General features: G+C 43.9%; 1 protein-coding gene across 1 annotated transcript in view; it reads right to left on the bottom strand.

Moving 5' to 3' along the window:
- The window catches only part of LOC110506180 (leucine-rich repeat serine/threonine-protein kinase 1), a 151,566-nt gene that overhangs the window by 63,079 nt on the left and 65,320 nt on the right, over window positions 1–23,167 (bottom strand). The window contains exons 15-23 of the mRNA XM_090221653.1: window positions 17,443–17,615; window positions 16,649–16,772; window positions 16,373–16,532; window positions 15,297–15,573; window positions 12,934–13,105; window positions 11,750–11,925; window positions 9,965–10,104; window positions 6,318–6,470; window positions 1,863–2,025 (exon numbers count right to left, since the gene is read on the bottom strand). Of these exons, the coding sequence (XP_090077779.1) occupies window positions 1,863–2,025; window positions 6,318–6,470; window positions 9,965–10,104; window positions 11,750–11,925; window positions 12,934–13,105; window positions 15,297–15,573; window positions 16,373–16,532; window positions 16,649–16,772; window positions 17,443–17,615 (1,538 nt within the window). The remainder of the gene's footprint in view (window positions 1–1,862; window positions 2,026–6,317; window positions 6,471–9,964; window positions 10,105–11,749; window positions 11,926–12,933; window positions 13,106–15,296; window positions 15,574–16,372; window positions 16,533–16,648; window positions 16,773–17,442; window positions 17,616–23,167) is intronic.

The following is a 23,167-nucleotide window of genomic DNA, read 5'->3' as shown; positions in this document are numbered from 1 at the left end:
TGTGGTGTTAGCTGATGTCAACTCGTGGCACCAGTGTTTGAGGAAGTGATTATTTAGTCAATATCTCTCTTGTCTTAGAGCAGCACTAAAATGTGTTTCCTGATATCAGAAATATTTGGGAGTGATTGTTGCCCCATGAACAGTAAATACGACAGCGGCCTGTAGTATTTCACAGAGATAATCAACCCTCAAGCACTGTGTGTGTGTGTGTGTGTGTGTGTGAGTGTGTGTGTGGTTAGCCTTAAGGGTAAACAATACATCAATGGATGCGGTCACTGTTGAGAAATCAACTGAAACTCATTACGCAGCCAAACCCTTGAAGAGCTGTGTGTGTGTGTGTGTGTGTGTGTGTGAGCGTGCGCAGGATTGCTGTACCTCTGTATACGAGTGTGTGTGTACAGCGTATCTATGTCTGCAGTGTGTCCCATTCTGTACATGTCACAGTCCTGTCAGTGAGGAGCCTAAGGAGACTCCTAGACTCCGATCAACACAGCAGGAAACCACAAGGCCCTGTACTACACAATACTACAGGAGGACACCACAACCACAAGGCCCTGTACTACACAATACTACAGGAGGACACCACAACCACAAGGCCCTGTACTACACAATACTACTGGTCAGAGGTAGAGCACTATGGGCCCTGGTCAGAGGTAGTGCACTATGGGCCCTGGTCAGAGGTAGTGCACTATGGGCCCTGGTCAGAGGTAGTGCACTATGGGCCCTGGTCAGAGGTACAGCACTATGGGCCCTGGTCAGAAGTACAGCACTATGGGCCCTGGTCAGAGATAGAGCACTATGGGCCCTGGTCAGAGGTAGAGCACTATGGGCCCTGGTCAGAGGTAGTGCACTATGGGCCCTGGTCAGAGGTAGTGCACTATGGGCCCTGGTCAGAGGTACAGCACTATGGGCCCTGGTCAGAAGTACAGCACTATGGGCCCTGGTCAGAGATAGAGCACTATGGGCCCTGGTCAGAGGTAGAGCACTATGGGCCCTGGTCAGAGGTAGAGCACTATGGGCCCTGGTCAGAGGTAGAGCACTATGGGCCCTGGTCAGAGGTAGAGCACTATGGGCCCTGGTCAGAGGTAGAGCACCACATAGGGAATAGGGTACCATTTGGGACACATCCTGTGTTTTTGTGCTGTGAGAATGGCCTGGCTTCATTTAGTCAGTAATGTGAGCATTAAGTGAGTGAAACAAATGAACAATCAACCAAACAAATGTTTTCTCCCAGTGCAAGGGCAATCTTTTGTTGTCCCTATTGACTAAATAGAGCCATCTATCCCAGTTATAACCAAAAGCTCAGCCTGAGTGTGGGTGACAGGTGAAGGGTCAAAAGTGACAGATGATGGGCCAAAGGTTAGGGATAAGAGGTTTGTGGTTCAGAGGGTGTGTGTGTGTGCGAGCGCAAGTTTGATAGCATGTTGGAGAGAATCGGTTCTAGCCAAGCTCAGCACAGAATGACTGATCTACAAATCGTCAGGCATCCTAACTTCAACTTGAGAATACATTTAAACTAGTCTCCCATTGACGTCAATGAATGACTAAGAGAAAATGTGACTTAAGTGAAAGACATGATTCACCCCTATGTGAAGAAGATTAGCCCATCTGTGCCGTGCCTTCCTCAGGCTCACTGTCTTGTGAAGTTACACTGAGTCTGGCTGAGTGTGCGATTGGATTTGATAGCCAATAGTTACACCAATCCTTATATGTCCATGACGGGTAGAGCAAGTGCACACTTCAGGAGAAGGGAGGATAATTGGGATACAGCATCCAAATAGGGGGGGACAGTCGCACAGCGCTAATAGGTCAACAGGGCAGGGTTTAGAGGTCAAGGGTCAGGGGGAAAGGTGAGAGGTTACCGTGAGGGGAAGTCGGTCATGAAAAGCTCTGGGACCAGCTCCTGAAGGGGCACAGGCTGGTTGGTGTGCTGGGGACACACTATGTACTCCTGGCCCATGGCAGCGATCACACAGTCCTCCATGTTGAAGAAGTGGCCTCCTCTTCCTCCGCCCTTTTCTCTGCCTAGCGGTGGGATAATCAGACCAAAAGATAAAGTTGACTTCAGAGTGCAAACTCTGTTTAACAGCAGTCCCATTACAAAAACAATATTATAGGTTGATTTCAAATTAAATCACATTTTATTGGTCACATACACATGGGTTAGCAGATGTTATTGCGAGTGTAGTGAAATGCTTGTGCTTCTAGTTCCGACAGTGCAGAAATATCTAACATGTAATCTAACGATTCCACAACAACTACCTAATACACACAAATCTAAGTAAAGGAATGGAATAAGAATATATACATTTAAATATATGGATGAGCAATGACAGTGTGGCATAGGCAAGATGCAATAGAAGGTATCAAATACAGTGTATACATATGAGATGTGCATGGTAAGATATGTAAACATCATTAAAGTGGCATTATTAAAGTGACTAGTGATCCATTAATTAAAGTAGTGATGGCTGTTTAACAGTCTAATGGCCTTGAGATAGAAGCTGTTTTTCAGTCTCTCTGTCCCAGCTTTGATGCCCCTGTACTGACCTCGTCTTCTGGATGGTAGTAGGGTGAACAGGCAGTAATGGGTGATTGTTGTCCTTGATGATCTTTTTGGCCTTCCTGTGATATCGGGTGCTGTAGGTGTCCTTGTGGTTGTGGGCGGTGCAGTTGCCATGTGCCGCCTTCATCACACTGTGTGGGAGGACCATTTCAGTTTGTCCGTGACGTGTACGCCGAGTAACTTAAAACTTTCCACCTTCTCCACTGCTGTCCCGTCGATGTGGATAGGGGGTTGCTCCCTCTGCTGTTTCCTGAAGTCAACGGTCATCTCCTTTGTTTTGTTGACGGTGAGTGAAAGGTTGTTTTCCTGACACCACACTCCGAGTGCCCTCACCTCGTCCCTGTAGGCTGTCTCGTCATTGTTGGTAATCAAGCCTACTACTGTTGTGTCGTCTGCAAACTTGATGATTGAGTTGGAGGCGTGCAAGGCCAGGCAGTCATGGGTGAACAAGGAATACAGGAGGGGGCTGAGCACACACCCTTGTCCCAGTGTTGAGGATCAGTGAAGTGTAGATGTTGTTTCCTACCTTCACCACCTGGGGGGGGGGGGGCAGCCCGTCAGGAAGTCCAGGACCCAAATGCACAGGACAGGGTTGAGACCCAGGGCTTCAAACTTAATGATGAGCTTGGAGGGTACTATGGTGTTGAATGCTGAGCTATAGTCAATGAACAGCATTCTTACATAGGTATTCCTCTTGTCCAGATGGGTTAGGGCAGTGTGGTGGCAATTGTATCGTCTGTGGACCTATTGAAGTGGGTCTAGGGTGACAGGTAAGGTGGAGATGATATGATCCTTGACTAGTCTCTCAAAGCACTTCAAGATGACAGAAGTGAGTGCTACGGGGCGATAGTCATTTAGTTTCCGTTACCTTTGCCTTCCTGAGTACAGGAACAATGGTGGCCATCTTGAAGCATGTGGGATAGGGAGAGATTGAATATGTCTGTAAACACACCAGCCAGCTGGTCTGTGCATGCTCTGAGTATGCAGCTAGGGATGCTGTCTGGGCCGGCAGCCCTGCGAGGGTTAACACATTTAAATGTCTGACGTCGGTCATGGAGAAGGAAAGTCCACAGTCCTTGGTAGTGGGTCACGTCAGTGGCACTGTATTATCCTCAAAGCGGGCAAAGGTGGTGTTTAGTTTTACAGGAAGCAAGACATCGGTGTCCTTAACGTGGCTGGTTTTCCTTTTGTAGTCCGTGATTGTCTGTATTCCCTGCCACATACGTCTCATGTCTGATTGTCTGTATTCCCTGCCACATACGTCTCATGTCTGATTGTCTGTATTCCCTGCCACATACGTCTCCTGTCTGATTGTCTGTATTCCCTGCCACATACGTCTCATGTCTGATTGTCTGTATTCCCTGCCACATACGTCTCATGTCTGATTGTCTGTATTCCCTGCCACATACGTCTCATGTCTGATTGTCTGTATTCCCTTCCACATACGTCTCATGTCTGATTGTCTGTATTCCCTGCCACATACGTCTCATGTCTGATTGTCTGTATTCCCTGCCACATACGTCTCATGTCTGATTGTCTGTATTCCCTGCCACATACGTCTCATGTCTGATTGTCTGTATTCCCTGCCACATACGTCTCATGTCTGATTGTCTGTATTCCCTGCCACATACGTCTCATGTCTGATTGTCTGTATTCCCTGCCACATACGTCTCATGTCTGATTGTCTGTATTCCCTGCCACATACGTCTCATGTCTGATTGTCTGTATTCCCTGCCACATACGTCTCATGTCTGATTGTCTGTATTCCCTGCCACATACGTCTCATGTCTGATTGTCTGTATTCCCTGCCACATACGTCTCATGTCTGATTGTCTGTATTCCCTGCCACATACGTCTCATGTCTGATTGTCTGTATTCCCTGCCACATACGTCTCATGTCTGATTGTCTGTATTCCCTGCCACATACGTCTCATGTCTGATTGTCTGTATTCCCTGCCACATACGTCTCATGTCTGATTGTCTGTATTCCCTGCCACATACGTCTCATGTCTGATTGTCTGTATTCCCTGCCACATACGTCTCATGTCTGATTGTCTGTATTCCCTGCCACATACGTCTCATGTCTGATTGTCTGTATTCCCTGCCACATATGTCTCATGTCTGATTGTCTGTATTCCCTGCCACATACGTCTCATGTCTGATTGTCTGTAGACCCTGCCACATACGTCTCATGTCTGATTGTCTGTATTCCCTGCCACATACGTCTCATGTCTGAGCCGTTGAATTGCGACTCCACTTTGTCTCTATACTGACATTTCGCTTGAATGATTCCCTTGCGGAGGGAATAACTACACTTTTTGTATTTGACCATATTCCTAGTCACCTTTCCATGGTTAAATGCGGTGGTTCGCGCTTTCAGTTTTGCGCGAGTGCCGCCATCTCTCCACAGTTTCTGGTTAGGGTAGGTATTAATAGTCACAGTATGCCACTACCACTCCTCACTCACCGAATCAGCGTATACGTCGATATTATTCTCTGAGGCTACCAGGAACATATCCCAGTCCGCGGATTCTGATTGGTCAGACCAGCGTTGAATAGTTCTTAGCGCGGGTACATCCTGTTTGAGTTTCTGACTATAGGACGGCAGGAGCAAAATGGAGTCGTGGTCAAATTTGTCGAAAGGAGGGCGGGGGATGGTGGGGGAGGGCCTTGTATGCATTGCGGAAGTTAGAGTAGCAGTGATCCAGTGTTTTTCCAGCGCGAGTGCTACAGTCAATATGTTGGTAGAATTTAGGTAGCCTTGTTCTCAAATTTGCTTTGTTAAAATCCCCAGCTACAATAACTGCAGCCTCAGGATATATGGTTTCCAGTTTGCATAAAGTCCAGTGAAGTTCCTTGAGGGCTGTCGTGGTATCGGCTTGAGGGGTTATATATACGGCTGTGACAGTAAATTCTCTTGGGAGATAATACAGGGGGTTGCATTTGATTGTAAGGAATTCTAGGTCAGGTGAACAAAATGACTTGAGTTCCTGTATGTTGTTACAATTACACCATGAGTTGTTAATCATGAAACATACACCCTTGCCCTTCTTCCCGGAGAGATGTTTATTCCTGTCGACGCGACGCACAAAGATTCCAGGTGGCTGTACTGACTCCGACAGCATATCCCGAAACAGCCATGTTTCCGTGAAACAAGAGAATGTTACAATCCCTGATGTCTCTCTGGAAAGCAACCCTTGCCCTAATTTCGTATACCTTGTTATCTAGAGACTGGACATTAGCGAGTAATATACTCGGAAGCGGTGGGTGGTGTGCGGACCTGAAGATCGCTCCGCCTACCTCTTCTTCGGCTGCGTTGTTTTGGGTTGGCCTCTGGAATCAGCTCAAATGCCCTGGGTGGTTCGGACAAAGGATCCACTTTGGGAAAGTCGTATTCCTGGTCGTAGTGCTGGTAAGTTGACGTCGCTCTGATATCCAATAGTTCTTCTCGGCTGTATGTAATAACACTTATGATTTTCCGGGCTAACAATGTAAGAAATAATCCATAAAAAAAAAAAAAAATGAAAAGTATCCTAAGGACTAGAAGCGAGGCAGCCCTCTGTCGGCGCCATCTTCTGGTCATTTATTATGCATGCTTATAACAAGTAATAACATATTATAAGGGTATGCTTTCACTAAAGCAAATCATTGTTTTAGTGCTTAATGTCCGCATTGATGGTGTTTAATTTAAACTTTTGCAATAGCCCCTATATATTCCATCAGAAGTTGACTGTATATTGGCCCACCCTACCTTCTCCTCCTCTTCTCCCAGCTGCAGTCCCCCTGGTTGGGGGTTCCCCCAGATCCCCAGGCCCCTGGTTCTGTCTGCTCATGGAGGAACACTGGGGACAGGGGGCGTACTGCTCAATCAATCGGGTCCCATCACTCTCACTGGCCGTCAAGGCTAAAGGAGGACAGATGACACAGAGAGATACAGAAAGTCACATGGTCTGGTGGAGTCTGGCCGTAAGGCCTACAGGAGGAGAGATAACACTGAGATACAGAAATGGTCTGGTGGAGTCTGGCCGTAAGGCCTACAGGAGGACAGATAACACTGAGATACAGAAATGGTCTCGTGGAGTCTGGTCTGGCGGTAGTGAAGCCCACTCCGGACTACAAACGTCCCTAGAGGTCAAACGTCAAAGCCCTGACTCCACTACTTTCCTTGCTGTCTTAACCGATTCTCATCAGTCTCCCTGTGTCATGTTCTCTCTGATAATCTCTACCTTAAAATGGAATGTTTCCATGGATCCTTCTTACCTTCTGCTATGAGACTTTTTAACAGGAACATGCATTCTCAAAATACATGCTACCGTGCTCCGAGCACAAAGTTGGAGTATGAGTCCAAATCAAAGTATACCAAACGGAGCACGGAGGACACTTCTCGAAAGCCTACGCTGTTTGTACATATTTTTAAGCATGCATCGATACAATATTCAATGGAAAGTATGCACAGGAAAATGATGAAACCACGTTTAAAAAAGTATGCAAAATGTATTGGAATCAATTGCGCCCATTATTTGAGCTGAAGTGAGAGAAAATAAACTCAGACTTCAGAAAGAAATGTTGCACACTCACATCTCATAGGTCACCTGACTACAATATGTAATCTTGATACATTAATAAATACATTGTGTGTTCATTTTGGCCTACACTAACCACTGTGGATGGATGGCAAGCCCATAGCAAGTCAATAGGGCTAGCTACTACTGTTAAGTAGCTATGTAGATAGCCACAAAAAACAGCTAGCTACCCACAAATAATTTACATATACCTTGCATAACATTCGTTTTATGTTATTTTTGCCTGTTAAACTATCTGGTTAGCTAGATTATTACAAATCACATATAGCTAGCTGATAATTCTGAAGTAAAACGTTTGCTTTGGGTATATCTTGTTTGGTCTCTATTGTCATTGTCCTGGCTGAAAGAAGGTTCAGTGAATGGGGAGGTGCAGCGTGAGGTAATACAGTATGGGGAGGTGTAGCGTGAGGTAATACAGTAGGGGGAGGTGCAGCGTGAGGTAATACAGTAGGGGGAGGTGCAGCGTGAGGTAATACAGTAGGGGGAGGTGCAGCGTGAGGTAATACAGTAGGGGGAGGTGCAGCGTGAGGTAATGCAGTAGGGGGAGGTGCAGCGTGAGCTAATACAGTAGGGGGAGGTGCAGCGTGAGCTAATACAGTAGGGGGAGGTGCAGCGTGAGGTAATACAGTAGGGGGAGGTGCAGCGTGAGGTAATACAGTTGGGGGAGGTGCAGCGCGAGGTAATACAGTAGGGGGAGGTGCAGCGTGAGGTAATACAGTAGGGGGAGGTGCAGCGTGAGGTAATACAGTAGGGGGAGGTGCAGCGTGAGGTAATACAGTAGGGGGAGGTGCAGCGTGAGGTAATACAGTAGGGGGAGGTGCAGTGTGAGGTAATACAGTAGGGGGAGGTGCAGCGTGAGGTAATACAGTAGGGGGTTGTGCAGCGTGAGGTAATACAGTAGGGGGAGGTTGCAGCGTGAGGTAATACAGTAGGGGGAGGTGCAGTGTGAGTTAATACAGTAGGGGGAGGTGCAGCGTGAGGTAATACTGTAGGGGGTTGTGCAGCGTGAGGTAATGCAGTAGGGGTAGGTGCAGCGTGAGGTAATACAGTAGGGGGAGGTGCAGCGTGAGGTAATACAGTAGGGGGAGGTGCAGCGTGAGGTAATACAGTAGGGGGAGGTGCAGCGTGAGGTAATACAGTAGGGGGAGGTGCAGCGTGAGGTAATACAGTGGGGGAGGTGCAGCGTGAGGTAATACAGTAGGGGGAGGTGCAGGGTGAGGTAATACAGTAGGGGGAGTGCTTCTCAAATGGAATGTTTTATGCGTTCTCCACACTCTTGTCCACAAGAACATACTCAAGAGAACGTCCTTGGAGAATACACCTGGAGCATGAGTGTGGAGCACGGTAGTAAGCATATTGAGAAACACCCCGAGTTTTTACACTGCACCAAATACCCTAGTTTCGTACTCCTAACTATCCGTACACCTCTGAAGATTCATCACACCGTCGCCACTCAGATGATCTACAGCCTTTTATCTGTCAACACTCAAAAGCAGCTTTATCTCCCGAATGTTCGATAACGGGAACACGAGGTGGGAACACCTGTCAGTGGGGACCAAAGGGTAACGATGTACGCTGAGAGTTCAGGGAGTGAATACATTTAATTAATAAATGAACAAAACAAGAAACACAAACAGCACACCGACATGAAACAAGAACAATGACGACTGGGGAAGAAACCAAAGGGAGGGACATATAAAGGGCAGGTAATCAAGGAGGTGATGGAGTCCAGGTGAGTGTCATTATGCAAGTAACACTGGTGACAGGTGTGCGCCCTAACGAGCAGCCTGGTGACCTAGAGGCCGGAGAGGGAGCACACGTGACACAAAGATCCTGACTGAGTCCAGCATTCAACATGAAGTTGAAGTCATTGAAGAGGTGTTGCTTTTTGTGTATGTACTGTGTATTTACTGTGTATTTACTGATGGTGTATGTATTGGTGCAATCAAACTTCCCCTTTATGGAAAATAATTGATGATCTTATTTTATAAAAAGAAAGAGGATACAAAGGAGTACACTGTGCACACAGAGACAGGCGCACAGAGACAGGCGCACAGAGACAGGCGCACACCAACATAGACTGAATCCTAATTAACTTGAGAAAACTTTCCGTGTGTGAATACCATTTCCATTAATCTGACACGTTTGAATCCCCAGTTGGGCCTTGTGCCCATGTAAATATAGACATGCTGAATGACTCATGCATGCGAGTGTAAACAAATCCCCAATCAACGTTAATTACTCAGTCATCCAGCACCTACACTACAGAAACACAAATAATATATCATGAAATATCCCATTTAGCAAACGTTTTTATCCAAAGTGATTTACAGTCATGCACACATTTTCATACGAGTGGCCCCAGCTGAGCGGGGATCCAAAACATAAATATGAATGCACACACACAGATCACAACACACCCACCATGCTGACCAGTCTGCTAAGTGCTGTGATTTGAGAGGTAATCTAGAAGTAGCATCAGGAGTTTAATGTGGACTAATGACTGAATCAGCAACACTCCACTGTGTTAAAGCTGCATTTAAAAGACACAATCTGCTATTTTAATTAACATGACGATTGAGCAGCAGGAAATATGACAGACTGACGGTCATGCTGAGTTAGAGGAAGCAGAGAGACAGATAGACAGAGACAACGGTCTCTATTCCTTTGAAACTTTTATGTATAACGTTTACTGTTAATTTGTTATTGTTTTTAAATGTTTTAATTTATTATCCATTTCACTTGCTTTGGCAATGTAAACATATGTTCCCCATGCCAATAAAGCCCTTTGAATCAAAAGAGAGAGAAACCTCACCAGGGAACCACTGTTCGATGAGGGAATTGACATGGTCCGTAATGAAGGCCATGGCTGAAAAATCCCTGGTCTCTGATTGGCAAATGATCTTGATGCCCCCGCTTTTCTTCCTCTTCCAGTTGACATCAGTCGATTCCACACTGCCAAGGGATTATAATTAGGTTTATGGTCATATTTGCACTTTACACAATGCTTTTACGCTACGAAAATGTCGCCCCCAGTCTGCTTTTCAATTTAACAGAGGGCTTGAGGTTTGCAGATGACCTCAAGTTGATCTTCAAATGAAATCCTGTGCAACTGTAACAGACTTCCTGTAGGGCTGGTTTCTCAGACCCAGACAAGCCTATTCCTGGACAAAAAAAATCACTTGGAGATTCTCCATTATGCTTTTTAGTCAATGACTAGTAGTTGGCTTAAAGGGGAAGTTCAGGATTTTACTACTTGATGACTACTCGGAAAGTATTCTATGGGCCAGCTAAAGTTAGCTGAAATTTGTGGTGGTGGTTTAAGCCGGACCATTGATTACATCCTGGCTTCAAAACTACTTTCAGGGTGAAGATATTTCTGACATAAAGTTGTAAGCTACTGAACTTCCCCTTTAATCCGTGCCCAGGAAACAGGTCCTTAGTGACCTCAAAATGCGACAACGTAAACAATTAAGTTGATAACATAATAATACAAATGTTAACACAAAAAAATGCAACGTAGAAGAAAGGAGTTGAGAATCCCCACACTCTCTTCATATTCCCAGATGTGTTCTCTAAAGGTGCTTGGTTCTCTAAAGGTGCTTGGTTCTCTAAAGGTGCTTGGTTCTCTAAAGGTGCTTGGTTCTCTAAAGGTGCTTGGTTCTCTAAAGGTGCTTGAGTCTCTAAAGGTGCTTGGTTCTCTAAAGGTGCTTGGTTCTCTAAAGGTGCTTGGTTCTCTAAAGGTGCTTGAGTCTCTAAAGGTGCTTTGTTCTATAAAAGTTATTTGTTCTATAAAGGTTATTTGTTCCCTAAAGGTTATTTGTTCTCCTAAGGTTCTTTGTTCTATAAAGGTTACTTGAAAGTGTCCCTCTGAAGAACCTGATGGCGCTGCTGAAGGTACTGAAGGCATTTTTTAAAGACTCATCATTAAGTGCCTGGCTTGGCTAATTAGCCCTGTATGCAATGCTGAGCCAGCTCTGGGTTTGATTAATTAGGCCTGCTCGTTTAGCCGGGTCTGGGGTGGAGAAAGGCTGTGGTTTGGCACGCTTCCTGCCGGATGAGAAATCTACAGCTTGTTGTACAGAGCACGTGTTTGTGAAAAGGTGCTATACAGTAAAGAATACAGTATTTATTTACTTAACAGTGGGCCAAATCCTAATCTCGTTCCCAGACACTTTCGCCCAAATGAGCGAAGACTAACGCGTCAAACTTGGCCTTCATTAGCCAATACAGAAAGACCGGGAGAAACTCCCGGCGCATAGGTATTGGCTTAAATCGGCTTAATTTATCAACCAATCATCTCCCACAACACCTTCCCCCTAACCCTCCCCACGGCTCGCAGTGGTGTGACTCGTTAAAATTATATGATGACAAATACTTGACTCAGTAGGTCACTGCCATAGAATTCTATGGTCACTCCCACTAAGGCCAACTTTGAATTGTTGAAATCCCAGGCTTATATGCACCGTGCACAATAGCCTGGTTAGACAAATCCTAACTCAAACATTATGCATTGGTGTCAATGGGAGATTTGCTTGAACATTCGAGTCACACACATGCATTTCAAGTAAGTTACCCCAGTGTACCCTTAGTCCCTCACCTTAGATACCCTCCATCAAAGGTGACCAGTAGTCCCTCTCTCCAGTAGATGGTCTGACTGCGGCGGACTCTGAAGGTGCTACAGCGGTGCCTCTGTTGGCTACCTGTTCCCGCAAAACTGTAGATCACCGTGGTCCTCCTCCGCTCACTCTTAGCATTCCTCTTAGGCTCAAAGGACTAGGACGACACAGAGAGAACTCTTAGCATTCCTCTTAGGCTCAAAGACTAGGACGGCACAGAGAGAACTCTTAGCATTCCTCTTAGGCTCAAAGGACGAGGACGACACAGAGAGAACTCTTAGCATTACTCTTAGGCTCAAAGACTAGGACGGCACAGAGAGAACTCTTAGCATTCCTCTTAGGCTCAAAGGACGAGGACGACACAGAGAGAACTCTTAGCATTACTCTTAGGCTCAAAGGACGAGGACGACACAGAGAGAACTCTTAGCATTACTCTTAGGCTCAAAGGACTAGGATGACACAGAGAGAACTCTTAGCATTACTCTTAGGCTCAAAGGACGAGGACGACACAGAGAGAACTCTTAGCATTACTCTTAGGCTCAAAGGACGAGGACAACACAGAGAGAACTCTTAGCATTCCTCTTAGGCTCAAAGGACAGAGAACCCTTTGCATTCCTCTTAGGCTCAAAGGACGAGGACGACACAGAGAGAACTCTTAGCATTACTCTTAGGCTCAAAGGACGAGGACGACACAGAGAGAACTCTTAGCATTACTCTTAGGCTCAAAGGACGAGGACGACACAGAGAACCCTTAGCATTACTCTTAGGCTCAAAGGACGAGGACGACACAGAAAGGAATCATTTTAAGAATAGGTACAAGCCTGTGAGCACAACAGATACAGTTGTCTTGCATTGTGTATTTTGCCTGCCCCCACCATAATGTTACAAAACCTATTGAATATAGTATAGGTTAGAAAAACGTTTTACTGAAGAGTATAAATACATATGCTATATACTCAGTCTTGTGAATATCCTCCATTTATTTACATAACTGGCATCAGACAGTAACATAAATATCAACTAGCATAATCCAGGTAGCACATCTTTTCAAAAGTAATGGACTGAGTTCTACACTCCTCTATACAGTCTTTTCAATGCCCCTGCGGGTGTCACCGGGAAACCCTGTTAAACTGCCCATGCAGGAGTGGGTGTGAAACCCTGTTACCTGGAGGTCCATCTCGTTGAGGCTGATGAGCATGCGGGCGATGAAGCGTTCCCAGAATCCCGCAGGCACGAAGCTCATCTTGAAGAGGCGCTGGATGGAGTTGGCGGTCTCTTGACGGAAGCCGTGGATGTCCATAGCAGGCTTAGGAGGAAGGAGGTGGGGGAGGAGGTAACTGTAGAGGAGGGACAAAAGGTAGAGTTAAATGTACAGGAGGAATATAAGGAGACCATGAATGTCCATAGCAGGTTTAGGAGACAGGAGGTGGGGGAGGAGGTAACTGTAGAGGAGGACAAAAGGTAGAGTTAAATGTACAGGAGGAATATAAGGAGACCATGAATGTCCATAGCAGGTTTAGGAGGAAGGAGGTGGGGGAGGAGGTAACTGTAGAGGAGGACAAAAGGTAGAGTTAAATGTACAGGAGGAATATAAGGAGACCATGAATGTCCATAGCAGGTTTAGGAGACAGGAGGTGGGGGAGGAGGTAACTGTAGAGGAGGACAAAAGGTAGAGTTAAATGTACAGGAGGAATATAAGGAGACCATGAATGTCCATAGCAGGTTTAGGAGACAGGAGGTGGGGGAGGAGGTAACTGTAGAGGAGGACAAAAGGTAGAGTTAAATGTACAGGAGGAATATAAGGAGACCATGAATGTCCATAGCAGGTTTAGGAGACAGGAGGTGGGGGAGGAGGTAACTGTAGAGGAGGACAAAAGGTAGAGTTAAATGTACAGGAGGAATATAAGGAGACCATGAATGTCCATAGCAGGTTTAGGAGACAGGAGGTGGGGGAGGAGGTAACTGTAGAGGAGGACAAAAGGTAGAGTTAAATGTACAGGAGGAATATAAGGAAACCATGGATGTCCATAGCAGGTTTAGGAGACAGGAGGTGGGGGAGGAGGTAACTGTAGAGGAGGACAAAAGGTAGAGTTAAATGTACAGGAGGAATATAAGGAGACCATGAATGTCCATAGCAGGTTTAGGAGACAGGAGGTGGGGGAGGAGGTAACTGTAGAGGAGGACAAAAGGTAGAGTTAAATGTACAGGAGGAATATAAGGAGACCATGAATGTCCATAGCAGGTTTAGGAGACAGGAGGTGGGGGAGGAGGTAACTGTAGAGGAGGACAAAAGGTAGAGTTAAATGTACAGGAGGAATATAAGGAGACCATGAATGTCCATAGCAGGTTTAGGAGGAAGGAGGTGGGGGAGGAGGTAACTGTAGAGGAGGACAAAAGGTAGAGTTAAATGTACAGGAGGAATATAAGGAGACCATGAATGTCCATAGCAGGTTTAGGAGACAGGAGGTGGGGGAGGAGGTAACTGTAGAGGAGGACAAAAGGTAGAGTTAAATGTACAGGAGGAATATAAGGAAACCATGAATGTCCATAGCAGGTTTAGGAGACAGGAGGTGGGGGAGGAGGTAACTGTAGAGGAGGACAAAAGGTAGAGTTAAATGTACAGGAGGAATATAAGGAGACCATGAATGTCCATAGCAGGTTTAGGAGGAAGGAGGTGGGGGAGGAGGTAACTGTAGAGGAGGACAAAAGGTAGAGTTAAATGTACAGGAGGAATATAAGGAGACCATGAATGTCCATAGCAGGTTTAGGAGGAAGGAGGTGGGGGAGGAGGTAACTGTAGAGGAGGACAAAAGGTAGAGTTAAATGTACAGGAGGAATATAAGGAGACCATGAATGTCCATAGCAGGTTTAGGAGACAGGAGGTGGGGGAGGAGGTAACTGTAGAGGAGGACAAAAGGTAGAGTTAAATGTACAGGAGGAATATAAGGAAACCATGAATGTCCATAGCAGGTTTAGGAGACAGGAGGTGGGGGAGGAGGTAACTGTAGAGGAGGACAAAAGGTAGAGTTAAATGTACAGGAGGAATATAAGGAGACCATGAATGTCCATAGCAGGTTTAGGAGACAGGAGGTGGGGGAGGAGGTAACGGTGTAGGAGGAGCAGGACAGAGGTAGGGTTACAATGTTTTGGATGTCCATAAGGGGAACGAGGTGGGGCAGATATATGAGATATGTTATAGGGTCAGTTCTGTTTGCTTTCAGAGAGATAAGCCGTGCTACAAAGTGCATTGTGAAAAGAAAGTACGAGCCTGAACAGTTCAGTTCGGGTCAGCACGATAGTGCACATCATATCTGAGAATCAGTCTCCATGTCGCTGGGCCAAGTTCTGTAAGCAAACGTAGTGGAATGATGCAGATAGAAATGTCATGAACAGAGCTGACTTGATTCCGTATTCTACAAATCAGAGGCAGGCTTGTTCTACATAACACAGTTCCATCTGAACGGTCCACAATGTTATGCTCTGCTGAACATGGCCCAGGGCCCAGCTCAGAGAACGGCCTGTCCCTACCTATCGCTGGCCACAGGCAGAGCAATCTCAAACTTGGCCAGAAACTGGAAGTACTGCTCCTCCGTCTGCTGGGTGAAGCCCGTTCCCACCAGGAGCATGCGCAGATCCTCCGCTCGGATCACCCCGTTCCAGGCCACCGATCGGGAGCTCTTCAGGTGGATGATCCGCTCCAGACAGTCCGACAGCCACACGGGACAGAGGAAGTAGAGGGTACACAGGCCGTGACTGGTGTCTGGGAAGTGGAGGATGGTGCCTGTCTCGATCAGGAAGCTGATGGCTGGAGAGAGACACGAGGGTAGGAGAGAGGGAGAGAAGAGATCAAGTTTCAAGTTCTTATTGTCACTTGCACAAGTACAGTGAAATACCTTTCTTTCTCTTTCCCAACAATGCAGCAATTCAGATCAGTAGCACTATAAAAATGACTAAAACAGTCCAGATGGAGGGAGGGAAAATGAAGAGGAATACGTTCATCAGGAACATTTTATATAATAGTCTGGACAATGATATGATATACTATGGTTAGTTCAACCAGGAGGGTTAGTTGTAACTCTCCAAGGGGACCGAGGTTAGTGGCCCCTGGTCTACATAATATGTAAAAGGATGAGAAAGCCAACCTGAAGAGAATGTGTAACTGTGTATGTCAACAATGGACTAATGAAATGTTCCTACCTCACAGCGATTGTTTCAATTAAAATGGTCAAAAAGAAAGAGAAACAGCTTCTTAGCAAAGGGCAATTTCTCATGCAAGAATTTAGCTAGGAATGTCTGGAAGTGGTCTGAGTGGGGAGGGGCAAACTGACATTTGCTGTTATTGGGAGAGAGGTTTGGAAATCTCTTTCTTATTGGTCTATTAACTAATTTACTGCATGGTGATGTCACCATGGAAGGCCAAAACTCCATCCCACCAAAACTGTCAGAAATTTCAGCTCTTATACTATTATAATTTCACAGTATTATTCCAACCTCATAGCGTGGAAATATATATAAAACACAGGAAAATCACATTTTGACTGAACTGGGCCTTTAATGAAATGTAGAAAAATAAATAATGCTGAAAAAGGAGAGGGGTTTGGCACCGGTCTGCAGGTCCTCGTAGTCTCTGATGTCACTTCCTGGGTTCTGCTCTATGACGAGGTCCAGCTGTGCGTCTGTCAGGTACTGGACCTCGTCTTCTGTGTCCCGCCGACCCCTCTCATCTAGCACCGCTTGCTGCAGTGTAAGGTAGCTCTTTGGGATCTATGAAGGGTTATAGAGGGTTTATAGAGAGGTTATAACGCATCAGGTTACCCACAGAAGAGCTTTATACATAAGCATGCATGCACACACGTGCACAAACACACACACACACTTACCAGTCTGCCCAGTAGCTTGTGTCCGCTAGCTGAACTGCTGCTGTTGTCCTTCATGTAGCAGGCCACCTGGAAGATCAACCTCTTCAGACCATCCAGACCCTCCTGGGTCTTACACGATACCTCACTGAATACACACACACAGTCAGATATACACACACACAGAGTTAGATATACACACACAGACACACACACACAGAGTCAGATATATACACACACACACACAGAGTCAGATATATAAACACACACACACACACAGTCAGAGATACACACACACACACACAGTCAGATATACACACACACACAGAGTCAGATATATACACACACACACACACACAGTCAGAGATACACACACACAGTCAGACACACACACACACACACACAGTCAGACACACACACACACAGTCAGACACACACACACACGCTTTCATACCAATCGAAACTGTGTGTGCGGTAACCTGACTGTATGTGTGTGTTTTGGTGTGTGTGTGTGTGTGTGTGAGTGAGTGAGACTGTGTGTGTGTGTGTGTGTGTGTGTGAGTGAGACTGTGTGTGTGTGTGTGTGTGTGGTGTGTGTGTGCGTGTGTGTGTGTGTGTGTGTGTGAGTGAGACTGTGTGTGTGTGTGTGTGTGTGGTGTGTGTGTGTGTGTGTGGTGTGTGTGTATGTGTGTGTGTGTGTGTGTGTGTGTGTGTGTGTGTGTGTGTGGTGTGTGTGTATGTGTGTGTGTGTGTGTGTGTGTGTGTGTGTGTGTGTGAGAGAGACTGTGTGTGTCCTACGGTCTCTGTGTATGACTCACTGCAGGTGTTTCCAGGTGATGTCTGGGTAGCCACTGGCCCTGGCGCCTGATGGAGACCTGCATAGTGCCAGGATGTAGGCCCTCAGAGTGGCCACCCGCTCTGTACGGAACTTGGTGTCGATCAGGTCCAGGTGGGTGCCCACCACCACCACCGCAGAGTTAGGGGCACGCGCCTACAGGTCAAAAGTTCAACTTCAGAGGTCATATACAATGCCTTTTAAAACGTATTCACACAGACTTATTCCACATTTTGTTGTGTTAGACTGAATCTCATCAAGTTGTAGTGACATCCTAAGGATGATCAAAGGAAATTGGATGCACCTGAGCTCAATGTGGAGTGTCACAACAAAGGGGTGTGAATACTTATGTAGATTAGATATTTCTCAATTTCAACACATTTGCACAAAAAAACATTTCAAACCATGTTTCCACTTTGTCATTATGGGGTATGGTCTATAGATGGGTGAGAAACACATCTATTTCATCCTTTTGAATTCAGGCTGTAACACAATGAAATGTGGAATAAGTCTAGGAGTATGAATTCTTTCTGAAGGCACTGTAGGGAATGACCCCAAATAACTGCTCTGACCCTGTGGCCCAGTACTTCACCCTGATCTCCCTCTCAGCCAGTAGCTGGTGGGATTTTCATCTGAATAAATAAAACACACTGACTTTGACAATAACATTTTTTGGGGTTCAGTAATAAAGTATTATAACGTGATTGTTTATCTAAATCAATTCTTCTGTGGAGTCATTGTATTGTGTAAGTGAGTTTCCACTATATTTCCTACAACAGTGTGTGTGTCATTGTATTGTGTAAGTGAGTTTCCACTATATTTCCTACAACAGTGTGTGTGTCATTGGATTGTGTAAGTAAGTTTCCACTATATTTCCTACAACAGTGTGTGTGTCATTGTATTGTGTCAGTGAGTTTCCACTATATTTCCTACAACAGTGTGTGTGTCATTGGATTGTGTAAGTGAGTTTCCACTATATTTCCTACAACAGTGTGTGTGTCATTGGATTGTGTAAGTGAGTTTCCACTATATTTCCTACAACAGTGTGTGTGTCATTGTATTGTGTAAGTGAGTTTCCACTATATTTCCTACAACAGTGTGGAGTCATTGTATTGTGTAAGTGAGTTTCCACTATATTTCCTACAACAGTGTGTGTGTCATTGTATTGTGTAAGTGAGTTTCCACTATATTTCCTACAACAGTGTGTGTGTCATTGGATTGTGTAAGTGAGTTTCCACTATATTTCCTACAACAGTGTGGAGTCATTGTATTGTGTAAGTGAGTTTCCACTATATTTCCTACAACAGTGTGTGTGTCATTGTATTGTGTAAGTGAGTTTCCACTATATTTCCTACAACAGTGTGTGTGTCATTGTATTGTGTAAGTGAGTTTCCACTATATTTCCTACAACAGTGTGTGTGTCATTGGATTGTGTAAGTGAGTTTCCACTATATTTCCTACAACAGTGTGTGTGTCATTGTATTGTGTAAGTGAGTTTCCACTATATTTCCTACAACAGTGTGTGTGTCATTGTATTGTGTAAGTGAGTTTCCACTATATTTCCTACAACAGTGTGTGTGTGTCATTGTATTGTGTAAGTGAGTTTCCACTATATTTCCTACAACAGTGTGTGTGTCATTGGATTGTGTAAGTGAGTTTCCACTATATTTCCTACAACAGTGTGTGTGTCATTGTATTGTGTAAGTGAGTTTCCACTATATTTCCTACAACAGTGTGTGTGTCATTGTATTGTGTAAGTGAGTTTCCACTATATTTCCTACAACAGTGTGTGTGTCATTGTATTGTGTAAGTGAGTTTCCACTATATTTCCTACAACAGTGTGTGTGTCATTGTATTGTGTAAGTGAGTTTCCACTATATTTCCTACAACAGTGTGTGTGTCATTGTATTGTGTAAGTGAGTTTCCACTATATTTCCTACAACAGTGTGTGTGTGTCATTGTATTGTGTAAGTGAGTTTCCACTATATTTCCTACAACAGTGTGTGTGTCATTGGATTGTGTAAGTGAGTTTCCACTATATTTCCTACAACAGTGTGTGTGTCATTGTATTGTGTAAGTGAGTTTCCACTATATTTCCTACAACAGTGTGTGTGTCATTGTATTGTGTAAGTGAGTTTCCACTATATTTCCTACAACAGTGTGTGTGTCATTGTATTGTGTAAGTGAGTTTCCACTATATTTCCTACAACAGTGTGTGTGTCATTGTATTGTGTAAGTGAGTTTCCACTATATTTCCTACAACAGTGTGTGTGTCATTGTATTGTGTAAGTGAGTTTCCACTATATTTCCTACAACAGTGTGTGTGTCATTGTATTGTGTAAGTGAGTTTCCACTATATTTCCTACAACAGTGTGTGTGTCATTGTATTGTGTAAGTGAGTTTCCACTATATTTCCTACAACAGTGTGTGTGTCATTGTATTGTGTAAGTGAGTTTCCACTATATTTCCTACAACAGTGTGTGTGTCATTGTATTGTGTAAGTGAGTTTCCACTATATTTCCTACAACAGTGTGTGTGTCATTGTATTGTGTAAGTGAGTTTCCACTATATTTCCTACAACAGTGTGTGTGTCATTGGATTGTGTAAGTGAGTTTCCACTATATTTCCTACAACAGTGTGTGTGTCATTGGATTGTGTAAGTGAGTTTCCACTATATTTCCTACAACAGTGTGTGTGTCATTGTATTGTGTAAGTGAGTTTCCACTATATTTCCTACAACAGTGTGTGTGTCATTGGATTGTGTAAGTGAGTTTCCACTATATTTCCTACAACAGTGTGTGTGTCATTGGATTGTGTAAGTGAGTTTCCACTATATTTCCTACAACAGTGTGTGTGTCATTGTATTGTGTAAGTGAGTTTCCACTATATTTCCTACAACAGTGTGTGTGTCATTGTATTGTGTAAGTGAGTTTCCACTATATTTCCTACAACAGTGTGTGTGTCATTGTATTGTGTAAGTGAGTTTCCACTATATTTCCTACAACAGTGTGTGTGTCATTGGATTGTGTAAGTGAGTTTCCACTATATTTCCTACAACAGTGTGTATGTCATTGTATTGTGTAAGTGAGTTTCCACTATATTTCCTACAACAGTGTGTGTGTCATTGTATTGTGTAAGTGAGTTTCCACTATATTTCCTACAACAGTGTGTGTGTCATTGTATTGTGTAAGTGAGTTTCCACTATATTTCCTACAACAGTGTGTGTGTCATTGTATTGTGTAAGTGAGTTTCCACTATATTTCCTACAACAGTGTGTGTGTCATTGTATTGTGTAAGTGAGTTTCCACTATATTTCCTACAACAGTGTGTGTGTCATTGGATTGTGTAAGTGAGTTTCCACTATATTTCCTACAACAGTGTGTGTGTCATTGGATTGTGTAAGTGAGTTTCCACTATATTTCCTACAACAGTGTGTGTGTCATTGTATTGTGTAAGTGAGTTTCCACTATATTTCCTACAACAGTGTGTGTGTCATTGTATTGTGTAAGTGAGTTTCCACTATATTTCCTACAACAGTGTGTGTGTCATTGTATTGTGTAAGTGAGTTTCCACTATATTTCCTACAACAGTGTGTGTGTCATTGTATTGTGTAAGTGAGTTTCCACTATATTTCCTACAACAGTGTGTGTGTCATTGTATTGTGTAAGTGAGTTTCCACTATATTTCCTACAACAGTGTGTGTGTCATTGTATTGTGTAAGTGAGTTTCCACTATATTTCCTACAACAGTGTGTGTGTCATTGTATTGTGTAAGTGAGTTTCCACTATATTTCCTACAACAGTGTGTGTGTCATTGTATTGTGTAAGTGAGTTTCCACTATATTTCCTACAACAGTGTGTGTGTCATTGTATTGTGTAAGTGAGTTTCCACTATATTTCCTACAACAGTGTGTGTGTCATTGTATTGTGTAAGTGAGTTTCCACTATATTTCCTACAACAGTGTGTGTGTCATTGTATTGTGTAAGTGAGTTTCCACTATATTTCCTACAACAGTGTGTGTGTCATTGTATTGTGTAAGTGAGTTTCCACTATATTTCCTACAACAGTGTGTGTGTCATTGTATTGTGTAAGTGAGTTTCCACTATATTTCCTACAACAGTGTGTGTGTCATTGTATTGTGTAAGTGAGTTTCCACTATATTTCCTACAACAGTGTGTGTGTCATTGTATTGTGTAAGTGAGTTTCCACTATATTTCCTACAACAGTGTGTGTGTCATTGTATTGTGTAAGTGAGTTTCCACTATATTTCCTACAACAGTGTGTGTGTCATTGTATTGTGTAAGTGAGTTTCCACTATATTTCCTACAACAGTGTGTGTGTCATTGGATTGTGTAAGTGAGTTTCCACTATATTTCCTACAACAGTGTGTGTGTCATTGGATTGTGTAAGTGAGTTTCCACTATATTTCCTACAACAGTGTGTGTGTCATTGTATTGTGTAAGTGAGTTTCCACTATATTTCCTACAACAGTGTGTGTGTCATTGGATTGTGTAAGTGAGTTTCCACTATATTTCCTACAACAGTGTGTGTGTCATTGTATTGTGTAAGTGAGTTTCCACTATATTTCCTACAACAGTGTGTATGTCATTGTATTGTGTAAGTGAGTTTCCACTATATTTCCTACAACAGTGTGTGTGTCATTGTATTGTGTAAGTGAGTTTCCACTATATTTCCTACAACAGTGTGTGTGTCATTGTATTGTGTAAGTGAGTTTCCACTATATTTCCTACAACAGTGTGTGTGTCATTGTATTGTGTAAGTGAGTTTCCACTATATTTCCTACAACAGTGTGTGTGTCATTGTATTGTGTAAGTGAGTTTCCACTATATTTCCTACAACAGTGTGTGTGTCATTGTATTGTGTAAGTGAGTTTCCACTATATTTCCTACAACAGTGTGTGTGTCATTGTATTGTGTAAGTGAGTTTCCACTATATTTCCTACAACAGTGTGTGTGTCATTGGATTGTGTAAGTGAGTTTCCACTATATTTCCTACAACAGTGTGTGTGTCATTGGATTGTGTAAGTGAGTTTCCACTATATTTCCTACAACAGTGTGTGTGTCATTGTATTGTGTAAGTGAGTTTCCACTATATTTCCTACAACAGTGTGTGTGTCATTGTATTGTGTAAGTGAGTTTCCACTATATTTCCTACAACAGTGTGTGTGTCATTGTATTGTGTAAGTGAGTTTCCACTATATTTCCTACAACAGTGTGTGTGTCATTGTATTGTGTAAGTGAGTTTCCACTATATTTCCTACAACAGTGTGTGTGTCATTGTATTGTGTAAGTGAGTTTCCACTATATTTCCTACAACAGTGTGTGTGTCATTGTATTGTGTAAGTGAGTTTCCACTATATTTCCTACAACAGTGTGTGTGTCATTGGATTGTGTAAGTGAGTTTCCACTATATTTCCTACAACAGTGTGTATGTCATTGTATTGTGTAAGTGAGTTTCCACTATATTTCCTACAACAGTGTGTGTGTCATTGTATTGTGTAAGTGAGTTTCCACTATATTTCCTACAACAGTGTGTGTGTCATTGTATTGTGTAAGTGAGTTTCCACTATATTTCCTACAACAGTGTGTGTGTCATTGTATTGTGTAAGTGAGTTTCCACTATATTTCCTACAACAGTGTGTGTGTCATTGTATTGTGTAAGTGAGTTTCCACTATATTTCCTACAAC

Source organism: Oncorhynchus mykiss, chromosome 26, assembly GCF_057628025.1.
Source record: "Oncorhynchus mykiss isolate SJ-2025 chromosome 26, ASM5762802v1, whole genome shotgun sequence".
Lineage (NCBI taxonomy): Eukaryota > Metazoa > Chordata > Actinopteri > Salmoniformes > Salmonidae > Oncorhynchus > Oncorhynchus mykiss.
This window is presented reverse-complemented; position numbering and strand designations above follow the sequence as displayed.